The 15,334-nt window shown below is 41.3% G+C and overlaps 1 protein-coding gene across 1 annotated transcript; it reads right to left on the bottom strand.

Moving 5' to 3' along the window:
- Window positions 1–11,492: 11,492 nt before the first annotated feature.
- On the bottom strand, window positions 11,493–13,598 carry LOC128710738 (protein boule). Its single transcript, XM_053805594.1, has 5 exons — window positions 13,501–13,598; window positions 12,643–12,796; window positions 12,300–12,528; window positions 12,085–12,144; window positions 11,493–11,556 (listed from the first exon to the last, which is right to left on the bottom strand). The coding sequence occupies exons 1-5, from the start codon at window positions 13,596–13,598 to the stop codon at window positions 11,540–11,542; spliced, it is 558 nt and encodes a 185-aa protein (XP_053661569.1). The 3' UTR covers window positions 11,493–11,539.
- Between the last annotated feature and the right edge of the window lie 1,736 nt (window positions 13,599–15,334).

The following is a 15,334-nucleotide window of genomic DNA, read 5'->3' as shown; positions in this document are numbered from 1 at the left end:
TTTTCATATTTTGACACAACCATATGTACCTTAATGTGTTTTACATTTGCTTTATACGCTTCGAAAGTCGCGGGTTTTCATTCGTTTGTTTATCTGTAACGCCATCTGCTCGCGCTCGGTTCATTCATTTTATTTATTGCATTGTCTGTGTGTGTGTGAGTGTGTGTTTCTTTTCTAGCTTCTTCCTGGGAAGGTTATCTGCCGGTGAAGCCAAATGCCTAGAGAGGCAGCTTTACTTGCTACTATTAATCATTAATAGTAATTCTTCACCAAACGTTGAACACACGGTTTGAAACATATCGTTTCATCTCGATCACTACGCACAACACACGATCGGTTCCATGCGTGTTTTTTTTTATACCTTTTTAGCGACGTAACCCTTGTCTTTGTTCGTAGATACAGCTACAATAATCGATAATGAGGACGAGGAGTTTGGATTGCTTTTCGATTGACTTAGTGTTGTTTGGTGAGTGACGTAGTGTTCGCTGCATCTTCTCACGTCTAAAACGAAAAATGAAAACAAAACAGAATGTAAAAATAGGAGCAAATAAAGAGCGGATTAAAGAGACGCAACAAAACATAAACAAAACCATACCTGAAGATGAGTTCAAAACAACATATTGTAACAAACGTAATTTCGGACTTTGGACCAAATAAAGCGTTGTGAAATGAAAGAAAAGAAGACAAATTTTTCAGCTGTGGATAATTTTAGACGTTGTTCAAGTGTTTTCTCTCTTTCTCTCTTTCTCTTATCGTCTTAACTTCCACACTTTCAGAATCGTTTAGTACTCTTATCGGCCATTAAGCTCGTGAGGTGAAGAAACGAGCCGAACAGAAACAGAAGGTGAGTTATTAACTAATAATATCCTTGCTCTTTTGCGCCATCCCTCGTCCCTTGCAGATGCACTATTTCGCATAAATTTTGCTACTAATATACGTACACCACCCCATAAAGAGTTTTAAAATTTTACTAACCACCCCTAAACGCCTGCGCCATCTCCCTGCCTTCCCTTCCTTCGCAAATTCTCCCTACACATGGCATTACATAAAATATTACATTTCCTACTAAACGCTACACACATCTCTCGCGCCATATCTGTACCAATTCACACTGTTCATTCCGGGGTTCCGCTCGCAGCACCGAACCGATTTGGCAACGAAAACAAAGTTCCCTCTGCCGGAATGGCGCCTCCTGCTGTGTAAGGATATTTGCTAAAACTTTGACGCATTCAGCGCATCCAGTCGCACTACCGCGTGCACCAGTTGGAAACATAAAAAGCCCAATAGGAAACCATAGAACTTTCACGTGGCACTAGCCATCTGTATGTAAACACCGCCGTGAGATGACCTCCCTCCCTCCCAAAAGAACGTCTCCCATTCTAACAATTCATCTTTCTCTGTGCCGTTGTTTCGAGTGTGTTGTGTCTTTGCTCTAGTGTGTTGCTGCGTTTGTATACATATATGTGTTTGTATAAATGGTTTTATAATTGTGTGGGCCTTGTAGTAGTTTTAGTAGTAGTAGTAGTAGTAGTAGTTTTAGTGTGTTGTAGTAGTGTAGCATTCGCCTAGAAGCTTTGTACCAAACTCCTAGACGAATGCGATGTTACTGGTGTAAAACCTATTCGCTTTCGTAAACGTTCGATATACTAAAAAAATAAAACTATTCTGTATCGAATTACTTCTTTTTTTATATCGTTTATCCAATTTCTAGTCCAATAAAGTTGTCTAACATTTTTCGATGCAATTTTTATCTTTTTTTTTTGTTTTGCTTTCGTTATTGTCCATTGGTTGATAATTTACTGAGATACTCTCTTTCTCGTGATAAGAAACGAAAGAAAAGGCAAAATTTGGCTGTACCTGATTGTAAAAGAAATGTTTTTTTTCTAACTCTTCTAAACAAACGAGAACAATGCTTTACGACATTCGCCAGAGATCGTAAAAGAATGAAGTTTGATCGAATAAAAAAAAAGAACAACAATAAACGATGAAGTGTAAAATTTATGCTTTTCCAGTGCAAAGACAAACAAACATTGTCGAGAGAACTTCGCACTCAGTATTGCCCTGTTTGTGTTCTGAAACATTTGCTTCCCGATCAGACAAATTAATGACAACTACAAAAAAAAAACAATCCACTATCCTAAAACTGCACTACAAAAGGAGATAATTTGCTTTCTAAGAAAAACAAAAATTCTCAAACAAAATAGGAGAAAACAGTGATCAACAAAAAACAAAAAAACATCTTCACCACCCGGGATCGGTAGCTTGCTGTGCAAAAAACGTACCTAGCGCGTTTTTCGCAGTTGTTTCCTTCCTTCCTTGTTCCATTCCCGTTTTTTCCCCGCTTCTCATATGCCTCGTTTCCTTCCTCGTGTCCGCGACAGTGTATGTTAGTGTATATGTGTTAGTGGGAGGCGTAGGGGCCTTATCCGTTCCGTTCCGGTTTGCTCCTATCTTTGCCTGCTTTTAATTATTACTTACTATCAATTACTTTAGTATGATTACATGTTATTCGTTTCACGGTTTACCTTCCTGCTACACGCACCGACGGCACAGACACAGATGCTTTCTTTCGTATTTATCTATAATCTAAAAATATCACCGACAGTTTGAATATATTTCATCCGTTAGGTTTTCTTTTTCTTTTCTTTTTCCTTTTACGTTCGCACGTAGTACATTACTATATGTGTGTGTGTTTTTTTATGTTTTGCAAGAGAGTGTCTGTGTTTTGTGTGTTTTTGCAAGTTATCTTTCTCCATCTACAGGTTTTTGTTTACTGTTTTCTCTGTTGGGTTGTTCTCTTATCTTTTCCTTTTTTTTGCTTCTATCTCATATACTATTATTGTGTATATATCATATATGCGCGGTTTGTTTTTTTTTCTTCTTCTTTAATTCGATTTCTACTGCTTTAGATTTCACTCCAAATGTTTCCCCGTGATTTTTTTTTTTTGCTACCGGGTTTTTATTGTATAAATTATTTCATTTTCCTAAATTATGCATTACCCACTTCATAGCCTACTACTTGCCGTTTTATCGTTCCAATTTTTACTGCTACTCAAACATGTTTTCTCTCCCACTCGTTCGATCACGACGATTTCTGCACGGTAAAATCGTTCCACGTTCTCTCATTCAAACCAATTCGTTTGCCCATCCTATCGGATCTGTTTGTAGTTATGTCTGTGCCTTTTAGTCGTCATTTCGGTATGTATATAGGTATAATATTTTTAAAAAATATCATCGTTTCCATTGGCATCCAGCCAGCACATGTATTTAGATGAAGTGTTTCTGTTTGTTTTTGTTTGTGTGTCCTTGTGTGTGTGTGTGTGTGGGTAATATTGAGTGAATTTTATGCATTGGTTTTTTTTTCTTGTCCTTACATTTCTAACCATCTAGGAGTTATGTTTTCGGTTTAGGAGTGTGCATATTACGTGAAATATGTGTTTGTATATGATTCGACCGCTGTCTTTGTCCGTAGTGGTGTGGTTTTGGAGGATTGACGTGACATGAACGAGTTTTCTTCATGTGAGGATTAATGTGCTTTCATTATTTTTTCTCTTCCTGTCTGTACCTTACATCCTACATTCGTCTGCTTGTATATATATATATGTAATATATATAAGTGTTGGTATATGTCGATTATAATATTCTTTTATAATGCATCTTCACGTTATTCTGTGTTTTTTTTTCTGTCTGTTTTGTTTACATTTTTATTTTACGTTTTTTTCTGCGCTATACGTTTCCCTTATTTATGATTTAAATTTCGTTTTTCAGTTTTACCTTCCCGCTCAGTGACTTATCAGTTGTCTACTTTTTGTTTTTATTGCTTACGTTTATCTGTATATAGTATATTATATAAATAAATTAGACTTTAGTTCATTCTTTTCATGTTTTCATCTGGCTAGAAGTTGTTCTTTTTTTGTTAGGTTAATCTGCCACACTTGCCATCGTCGGTTTTCACCTCGTGATTTTTTGTTTTGTTTTATTATTTTGTCTTCCATGCTAATACCGCTAGCCATTCTGTTTTTTTTCTTTTTAAATAAATAATATATTTTGATATCTCAATAGAGATAATATTATTAATGTATGTGTGTGTGTATTTTTTTTTTGTTTGTTTGTTGGTTTGTATGTTTACTTAGGTTTCTTACACGTTTACTTTCGTAATAGAGCACATAATATATTCGTTTTAAAATTTCCTTTCGTTTTTCTTCAATCTCCCTCTTCGCTGTCGCCAGTTTACTACTATTTAGCTGTACGACAATTGAGTTGACCTTAGCTTCGGCTCACAACATCGATCATATGTCGGGGCATGGGTGATTTTGTATGCTTCATCTACATTTATTTTGTTTTGTTTTTTTTTTTTTTTTACTTTCGTTTCCCGATCCTATCGCCACTGATTTGAGTGAAATGAGATGAAGTTATCGCAACAGTTCTCCTGATGTTTGTTTGTTTGTTTTTTTCGTTTTACAACCGATACGATGGCAGAAAGAGAGAAGAAGCGTTCGCGTTAGAAGTAAGCAGTTAGCGCAGTCATGTGACCTATTCAACCAATCAATGAAATAATGCGCCTCATAAACGTACATTCAAACTAAAAAAAATCAACATTCTTTTGATTGCGCGTTCCGTTTTTATTGCTGTGTGGATGCCGCTTAACAAAATGTCTTCATTATGGTTGTTGCACGATGAACCAGAATTATTCATTGTATTCAAATGAAGCGAATTATTTTTAAGTACAATTATCGTATGGAAATGAAGCATTGAAACAAAATTTCCAGACGCTTTCTTTTCTACAAATTTGAACATGAACGGCACAGTTATGTAGTGAATGAATGATAGTTTCATCATTGTTGCAGGATAGCATTAACGCTTATCCTTCTACTTCACGCGTGAGATGGTGCGATGATTATCATGAACAGAAAAAAAAACACGTTCCTAACACGGTAAAAAAGAATTACCGCCTAATGGAAGCCATCTGATTCGCCAATCTGTCCCTAGCAGGGGTGTAAAGATAACACGAGAAAGAGTTTGATTTTTGTTCATTTTTTCGCTCAAAAAAGAAAACCAAAACAGCAAAACAGCAGGAAAAATTCCATTCTCAAGAGTTGACAAACAGTTTGCACGCTCGGCAAAAGGAGTCTTTCACAAAACTAATCTCGTTTGCGTTCGGACAGCCTCTACCTAATCAATTGTTTCTGGCTGTTTTCTTGCTCCGTTTCTTGGTTTTGGCAAATATATCACAAAGATTACTTTTGGATTTTCCAATCGTTTAGCATTGTTTGTTCGTCGGATTTGCGTCAAAAATAGTTTCCCCACCAATCTGGTTGTTTTTGAGTGCCTGCCACTCTGGTACGTAAAACATGGAAATTATAACACACGAACCTGCATGCCGCTTAACAATTCACTAATCAACAACCTCCAAGAGTGTGTGGATTTGCTTTTGCGCCATCAGTCAGTGATGTGATGAGGCCACTTTCTTGTCCACTTTCTTCTATTGAGCGATCTTGGTTCAACAATTTAAAAAAAAAGACAAGGACAAGCCTTACGTTCCGGATCTTTACTGTCCTATCTTGCACTTGTGTCTTGTGTGTGTTTGCCCTTCCCCCCTCTCCCCATTCAACCTGTCGCAGTTTGGACTCGCTTTGGGGTAAATTTTGTTTCAGCGGGTGATTTACAGCATCGTCAACTTCACCTCGCGCAGACACACGCACACACACACACACACCCTGGCCTGTTCTGGTTCAACAATAACAATAAATTTCATATCAAAACATTTCTTGCTTTTTTTTTCGCATGTTTTGAAACCTTTGATATATATTTTCTTAACGGTACCGCAGTGCGTGCATGTATGTGGGTGGTTTTTCTTGTAATCTTTCGCGTATGTGTCGATGTGCAGATGGGGGTGTGGAAAATGTTGCATTCTCATTCAGCTGTGTGATGTATCCGATATCACGCGATAACACTTCAAATTTGCGCTCCAATTTGAATTCTCACGCGAATCACATTTATGTTAAAACACTTACGGTAAGGTGTTTGTGTGTTTTTGCATCAGGCGGGGAATGGCTTCTGTTGCATGATGGCGCGTTTGACGGTTCGTGTTGCTTTCCGGCCGAATAATGCTACTTCAACCAGACACTGTCCTCTCTCTGCGCATCACATGACGAACGTGTATACGGTTCTCTCTACGGTGTTGTTGGCTACATTTTGATGACTACTGGTTTGTGTTTTCGATGTTATTCGGGTGATGTGTAACGATGTACGACTAATAATTCCTCACAATCGCGTACTCATCAAAACCCCTTTTTCGGTTTTCTACTATTTGAAGATTAGACGCCATGTTGTTAGAGCACTGACCATCTCTCTTTCGATCAACTGGGTGTGGAATTGATCCATATCGATCATCCAGGGGGGGGGGGGGGGGAAAAACAATAAAAAAAGATAAAACATTCCTCCCCGTTTTTTGTTTTACGCATTTACAAGATTGTTAGAATTGATTTATGTGTTTTTGTTTTCCTTTTAATTTGCTTTTCATTGCACACCCTCGCATTGGTTTGCTTGTTGTGTTTGACCTTCCATTTCTACGTCTACGTCGTTCCGTTTACTTTGTGTTGTTATGTTTTGCTACGATATTTTATTCACTAGTTTATAGGGTATTGGTTTTCACTGCTTTCCCAATCACTTACGCAACTTAGCTTATGTTTATCTCCCGTTTAGGTTTGCTCTTAAAATAATAAAGAGTTATTTGCGTTCTTGCCGCATAACTTGCAACAGTTGTGTTTTCACTAACACTACCAACACGCCCACCCACCATGCCGAGGCGTTCCATTGTCTTTCATGCTGTTTGACCACGTTTGACGCAGTCTCGTTATCGCATTCTAGTTGATTTACACGCGGCAAAAATTGTCCATTTTGTTGACGTTTTTTTTCTAAAACATTTTTCTTTTCCAATCCGCAATGTTTCGCTGCTCACACTCAAGCACATTTTTTTAAAGCGTGAAATTAAAATGCTTGATACCTCGACAAACACAAAGCAAATGGGTTTTTGTTTTTCTTGTAATGGCTTCTGACAGATGAAATGAGATAAAAGTGAAAAGAAAACAGGGCAAAAATCGTAACGCGTCTCACTACTCACTCACTACGGCAGCTAAGGTGAACAGTTTCAAAACAGATAACGATTTGTCCTGGCCGCAATAACTTTCGCAATCAACGCGATGTACGCTTTTAACATTGTCTTTGGGACAAACGTGTTAACAAATATTCCAATACACGTAATGATTAATCAACGAAGGATATATCCGTAAGCAGTAGATAACAAAGTGACTAACGAAACTAAACGGGGGAAGGTTGGGGGCTTAAACTGATGAAACCTGATTATCAGCATGGCATGGCAGCAAGAATCATTACACAAACACGCATTGGCATCACAGTTGCGCCGGCGCCTTTCTTTTCTTCTGCTATCGCGGTTCGTACACCTTAACGAAGTCTTCACCCAAGTACGTCCTACGTTTTTTTTTTCTTCGCAAGCTATATGCGGTTAATTGCTTTCATGAGTGTTATTTGTCTTATTTAAATATGTCTACGGTTCACTGCCGCCCGCTAGCAGCGGGGCAGCATATTGCCATCGTTTCCATACTACCACAGCTGCTTAAGCTCTTGCATCGTGCAAACAGCCTTCGCCCTACGAATCCACGGATCACGGAGCACCCCACTACTGTAAAGTCGACACCGAAAAAAGCTTCAACTCATACTTTGCGGCCACCAAAAAAACCGAACGGGAGTGTTTAACGTGCCGATGGTGATGGAACTGCCACCCGTTTCCATTCGCACCCACGGCTAACTCTGGCGAAAAGTACTATTGCTATGGCGATCGCGCTAGAGTTGGGGAGGCGGAACGAGTACGGATTTTAAGCATCGCGCAGGCAAGATGGCGTTTCCATATCTAAGAGATCCAGTACTGAAACTTAAACCAACTACAAAGCATCAGGTACCACACCGGTAAGTAACTGTGCCACTAGCATCGTGTACTAACGTTACGTCCACCTTACACATCAGCACAACCCAGGCAACACGCGATATCAAACGGCCTTAGTGTGCAAGAACATTTTCAACAAGAAAGAAGAGGAAAAAAAACTTCAACTTCGACTGTAACACGCCTCATCAATCAGGACCATTCTGTTGTAACAGCTTCCCAAACAAAAATCTCTCACACGGTACATTGCATGTTACACGTAGATGGAGGCGCCACATAAACTACTCGTTGTTCGAAGAATGAAGCCGTACACGGCTTGATGGATCATCACGCTAATCGGTTTGCGGCACGAATTTGTGATTGAAACATACTTTACATTCTGTGCCAAACACCAAACGGGCGTCTACACGCTGTAGCGCCCAAGGAAATGGGTTTTGCTCTTGAATCAAAATAGCATTTTTTTAAAATGCAATGTTCTATCCGTCTAACGCTTATCATCGGGCTCTACATAATGTAGCTCGGTTAGTGGTTGGGTTGGCGTCTGCACTATACTAAGCTGTTTGTTGGATGCTAGCTCTCTACGTGTAAGTTGTCCCTTTAAGGTGTGCTCCATTAGTATTAGCTCGTGTGAAATTGGTTTTGCTTTGCGTTTCCGTGTACGTGTGTACCGACGGTACACTTGAGTGGAATTGCTGAATTTGAGATAGTTGTTTTAAAATTAGCTTTCTATAGTTGATAATGCATTGTGCTTTAATCTGCCGTTTTAACAGTTTTGCTACCTGTGCGGTTTGTATTATTTGTTCGGGGTTTTTTTTTGCACATTCTTAGTTGCACGTAATTCGCTGCTTTACCATCCACCAGAGAGGAGCTAATACGGATGACGAATAAAACCTGATCAACTGATGTATCTATTGCTTGTGTTGCTGTTCTACGTCCACTAAAAAGAGATGTCCACTTTGCGTACAAGCGGGACGAAAACGGCGCGAAACGGGAGTAAAACGGTTAAATATGTTTGCTCTCCTATCGCACATTCACACCACAATATCACAATCATCCACTGTGTGGGCGCGCGCGCGTAAAATCGGAAAGAGCTAAAGCAAATATTAGCATTACACGCATTCTACTCTCACTCATGTAAATTTTATTATCGCCTTAGGTGTAAGGATCAATGAATCGCATCCGTGGCTGCTGCTAAGTATTGACTGTTTTTTTTTTAATTTATGGATCTTTTGCCATTCGACTACGGTTTAGAATCATGTTTCCGCGAGCGCGCATCCCTTATCTTACGCAAAACGTTTAGTGTCGCCCATAAAGCGCAATCGATTTTGTGCATGAACTAACTTCCTTTCAACGCACACATACACACACAGGAAGCGTTTCATATCAAGCGCCTTGCGTCCGGAACTTGTTTGCCGTCATATCACCTCGAATACCCAACAGGAGTGTAAATACACGACAACGAAAACAATACACCCAAAAATGAACATCCATCGGGCTTGCACAGTGTAAAGCACGCTTCTGTTCTCACCTTTCACCCACTTGCTGACGTTTTTGCGCTGCGAAAATATTCGCTAGTTTAAGAAGGACTCAAGTTACCGGTTTAGTAACGATGTTCTCCCGGCCGTATGCTTTTTGTGTGTTGTTGCTACCCGTCGTCCGGAAAATGCAAAAGGATTGCCATCTTTCTGTTGCCTATCGCTCTCTTGGCCCGGTAGAATTTATTTCGATGCGCGCTTTAACTTACACAGTTTTTCCTTGTTGGTTTCCTTCTTTTTTTGCCTCTGTAAGATCTCGTTCCGTTCGTATTGTTTTGTTTGCGTGTCCCTTCGTGGGCCTACCTATCCCCTATAGCAGTGGATACAGCAGTGTACCGTTCTGCAACAAAACAATGTGCTTCCGCACGTTGGTATCGTTTCGTAGCCCTTCTTTGTCCTTGCGCTCTTGGTTTGGCATTATCCTTGGCTATTATTATTGTGCCTTTTCTTTTGTGTGCTAGTATTTGTGAGTGGAAAATGTGTGTTTCTATGTTAATTCCGTACACTTTTTCTATTGTTCGCATTTTCTTTTCTGCTTTTTGGCGGTTTGAATTACTTCGATCCGTTGATGTGCGGCTCGTATCGAGATGGAGTATGCTGGCTCTGCTGTATCTCCATTCCGCCCCCACAAAAACCCGTTGGCCCGGATGGTTCTAAATGCTCGGTGAGTTTTTGATGTAAATGGAATCGCACATGCTGTATTTTTTTTTCGTAGATCTTTTTCGCTCGCTGTTCTCTTTCCCTAATACGGTTGTTATTGTATGATGCACGGGGATAGATGTTCAACATCCATTGCATTTCGCTTACTCACGGTTGGCGGTGCTATTATCCTGCCCGAGAAACCACCCTTCACAGCCTCTATTCCACCGTACTACCTTGTGCCTCACGTGTGTACGTGCAAGTGTACGTGCCTGACGATATTAACGCATAATGAGACAGCGCATCGACATCCGACCTTTTCCCGTTCCCTTGGGCAGTCACAAAAGCTCCCATCGACGAGTCATTACAGTGCTCTACATTATCTTTCGCCTGCACCTTTCCCGTCCCGATCCGTGATGGATGCATACGCTGGAAAGGGAATTGACATCGAAACTTTTCCACACATCATCATCCGCTTTCATCATTAACATCGTCTTTGGTGACGTGGAGCTGGTGGTGCTGTTAACTGTGCAAACAAGATGTGTCGCGCCCGCACGAGTTGTACAAAAGACAACATCGACTTTTACTTCCTTCCGGAGGGTTGTGGGTATTGATGTCGGTTGTGTGATGCGATGTATTTGATGAGATGTGCCATGTGACATTGCTCCGGCCTGCCCAGGGAATACCGCACAGAACGACGTGTTTATTGCTCCGAGTGCAACTGATAGCTTAACGCTCCTACGACAACGCTCAGCGGGCAGAAAGGTTACCTGTTTGTTTCCATCTCTTCTGGCCGCTTGATAGCACTTCGTGTTTCGTACTACTGTACAACAATACTGCGACAGGTCGCTGCTGTCAGTATTTTTACTTCAAAAACCCTACATCCTAAACCATACGTTAAGTACAGCAACAAAACCACAATAAATTAATGCTTGCTAACGCATTTAGGAAGCTGTCGTTTGCATATCCGATTGCGCTTAAAAAGAAAAAAAAAACTTTCCCGATGCACTAATTTACTGTAGTGCTTTCCTCCGATCACAATCACGATGCCCGCGTGTCCTACTGCTCGCCTTACGGTTTTACATCCTAAGGTTTTATTACGTCTGCCCGTTTCTAATGACTCTTTTTTACATATAGATTGTAGTTGTTTGTTTGCTTCATTTTCACTATTCTGCTCCATTCTGGTTTGCGCTTCCACCTCACCGGGGTTGTTTGTGTATAAATATTACTCATGATAATAAATAAGATTTGTTTTGTTCTTGATCTGGGCCGCTCCTCGTCGACGCCGGTATTCCCGCTTAGATAGCATGAAGATTTTCATCGTTCAAACAGTCGCTTATAGTCTTATCTTTTTGTTGTTGTTTTTACACTACGCTTCAACGTCCACGTACTGCACAGCTGCCGCTTAACAAGGGTAGATTCCTGCGGATACAGAACGGGTATTCAGATTGTATACGTGCACAGTGTTGGATAAGACAGTTGTTAAGGCTAGGATTAAGGTTAAGCAGTAGATGCATTCACCCTTCAATAATAAAGTAGTAGAAAGAAGAGATCGGCTTTAGAAAAGAAAAAAACAACCCCTTATTCGTAATTTATGGCATGTTGCTATAAAAAAGAAGTGGATCAGTTATGGCAAAAAGCAGCATTATAATCATTTCAAATCGGTTCAAAAATTAATATCTGTAGTTTGGGTGTATGACTTGCCATAAAAATAATGATCTATTACGATCATTAGGACATGGTGCCATAATTCACATTGAATTTGGTGGGACCAATAAGAAGTTATTTGTTGTGAGCTGCTCAAAACAGAACAAACCATTATGGTTACCTTTTACAGGTTTTAGAATAACTGATTGCCTGGCGATTTCTCTTATTGAATATTACTGGACGATCTACTACTTTTTTACAAACTGAAGGGCCATGCAGTTGTAACCGCTCCACTCTACTCACCTTGATAGTTCTGAGGCCAGATGGTGGGAACGTTCTGTGGGGGAAAAGCATTGGGAACCAAATGGGGAGAAAGAAAAACAAACATAATATAGACCGACTGACATTTTCACCCACCGTGTTTATAAAGCCGGATCGCTACATTCGTGTGATCCTTACTTGTCATTCCCGTAAGAAAAAAAAAGGAAGACGATCACGCTAGGTTCGAACACTCACCATTGGCACACTGTAGTACTGGTAGAACGGCTGATACGGCAACGTGGGAGGATACATGGTTGGCACACCTGGCGGGTAGACTGTGGCAAACTGCTCGATTGGAATATTGTTGATGGCCGGCGTTGGCGGGGTCGCCGCATAGTACACCGCACCGTTCGTGGCGCACAGGGTCTGCTTCTTGATTGCCGGCGCAATGTTCAGTTTGCGATCCCTCAGGACAATGCAATCACACTGCATTAAAATCGTAACGTAAATTGTTAAACATCAACGGTAAAGATACGGCAACGCGGAAAGGCTCCGGCGGTTCCGGCTGCGGGCCACTGGGTGTGGTGAACAGACACTTACATCATTCTGCAGCTTCTGTGCCTCGTGTTCCGTTTCGAACGTGACGAAACCGTACCCTTTGCTGACGCCGGCCCGGTCCACGATGATTTTCGTCGACTTGACGTTACCGTACGATGAAAATAGACGGCACAGCTCAGCCTCGGTCGTGTCACCACTGCCGGCGGGTGGGTGTGACCGGCGGAAGGGATTGCAATAATCGGAAGAAAAACACAAAGCATAGCGTATTCGGTTAGGTACTCGCACATCTCGCCATATATTCGGTGGGGCACACCTGTTGTATGCTATTTTTTTTTGTCATTCAATTCTGCTCATCAGCCCATGTTTGGGTTCGTTTGCCAACATGGATGCAAGTTAACTCATTCTTTATCGACCAATTCGACCAGTAAAGTTAACTCATTCTTTATCGACCAATTCGCGTCGGATTGGGATGAAAATGGAATTTTCCACACATTTCGTGTCCATTCTCCTGACTAAGATCCTGATTAAAATGCTGAGTAAAATCTGTTCACATGGTTCTATTGTAGTTGGAATCTATTTACGACCAATGCGGGGTCTTTAATTTAGAATACAAAATCGTTGTACGTAATATGCTCTCATTTACACTGAAGAAGAAACTTCAAAAGGAATACTTTGGCAAAGTAAAGAACTCGTAATGTACAAATGAAACGAATGCGCACATTGCGTATATGCCGGCAAAGAAAGGAAACAGTTGTAACGAGAGAACGCAAAACGGAACGCAAAACGAGAACATGAGTAAAGTTTAACGGAACCGGAAAAGAAACACTTCAGTGTAACAAACACACACACACACACACGCGCGCACACGCACAAGATACATGGTGGTGTAACAGCACTTACCTGATACCGCCGACAAAGACCCGGTTCGGTATGAGCGTCCCGTACTTTGGGGCCGCCAGGGCCCCATCGAGCTGTCCAGCCGGGGTCGGTATGGACATTTTGTGCAGTGCTGCCGGATACGGATCCGTCGTGAGGCCGGGGGGGGGAAGATTTTACCTTTGCTGAAGAAAGACCGGCACCGGTGTCGGCCGAACTAAAATAACCCTGACGACGTACAGGTGGCGGGGCTTGTCGTATATATATATATATATATATGTATATATTTGGGTGTGAGTGTGTTTTTATGCCTGTATTTGATTCTGTTTCGTGTGATTTGTAGGTGGACCACACCGCGCCCAGTGGTTCTTTATTCCCCCCGTGGGCTTAATTATTTGTTACCACCGAAGGAGGTAAAAGCGTGCGTGTGGAGTAAAAAGCTTTTTACTACTCGACGATACGGTGAGCTGTACACACGAGGACTTGGGGCTTTTATTCTCCGCAGCCGCAGTTAAGATGCTCCGAGGGTCTTCCACTGCTACCGTACTTGCGTGGGGCGGTGTGTTTTATCCTCTTGTGCTTTGTGTCTTTAGCAATGCAACACCTCCTACACACGGACCGCCGGTTTTCGATGGCTTCGATGGTTTTACAGTGGCCACAGGTTTTGATTCATTTAGCAAACAAAAAAGCAACAATAGTCACTCCGCTACAAGACACAACTACGCGCGACGACACGGGAAGTTTCCTTTCTTTTTTTCTTTTGTTGTTGTTGCCTTTTTTATGTCAGCGAGTCTTTCGTGTTCTCTCCTTTAAGCAGCTGTTTCTCTGATTGTTTTGAAACAATTTTGTCCGTTCCGCGTGCTTCTCAAAAGGCTTCGTCGTGTTTTAGCATTACTTGTTTTGTTTCTTTCTTTGGTGGAAGGTGGATCCTACAACAACAATAACAGTACAATTCACCTTCAGCAGCGTCGCCAAGAGTGCGCTGCGTATCGATTCTCGTCCTTTAATGCAGCTTCCCGCTCGACTCCTTTTTTGGGGGGGCGCTTTCACGTCCGTGTTGTGGGTGTGTGTTCCGATTCGGTGCTTGTGCGCTCTAATCGTCGTTGTAATGCTTTTGCTTCGAGTACTACCCGTGCCGGCAATGTTGCACCGTCTGCTGCTAGGTCACAATTCTCGTTGTCAATTTGCTTTTGGCGGTATGCCGTACCGCGTTCTTAGTAGCTTAGCTGCACACGCGCGCTGTATATGCGTAAGAGGCACACGCGCACTCTCTATTGCTCTATTGCTGCAGTGCGCAAGAGAAAGGAATCAAATGCATGTAACACACAATAGATCAAGATATATATACATACACACAAACACACACACCGAGTACCGCGTGAGGGGGTATTGTGTTTTTGTTTTTATTGTATGGAAACAACGGTGGGTAGGTGTTCGCACCGTCGAGAGCGGGATTTTGAGAGAAAAAAATGGAAGAAAAAAAAGAAAACACAATAGTAAAAAAAAACAAAAACAAAACAGAAAAGAACACAACAACAGTAACAGCAACAGTGAACAACAAGTGTAACAAGAAACGGCAACAACGGCAGCAACATGGCAACAATTTGCAAACGGCAACAACAAAACACCGTGACTAACGACTACAGTTTTTTCTTAATTGTTTTTTTTTGTTTTTGTTCTTTCGGGTGGGCTGGGAAAAGAAAACTGAGGAAAAACACAGAAACCCGGGATGGAAGGAGAAGGCAAAGGATGTGTTCGTTGGGGGAGAAATGGCAAGAGATGGGTACAGTTCGGAGGCAAAAACAAATCACAACAATGGTCTCCGGATGACTTTGAGCCAAGGATTGCACCACACACC

This window comes from Anopheles marshallii, chromosome 3, assembly GCF_943734725.1.
Source record: "Anopheles marshallii chromosome 3, idAnoMarsDA_429_01, whole genome shotgun sequence".
NCBI classification, from domain to species: Eukaryota; Metazoa; Arthropoda; class Insecta; order Diptera; family Culicidae; genus Anopheles; species Anopheles marshallii.
The sequence above is the reverse complement of the archived record's forward strand: the minus strand, read 5'-3'. Positions and strand labels throughout refer to the sequence as shown.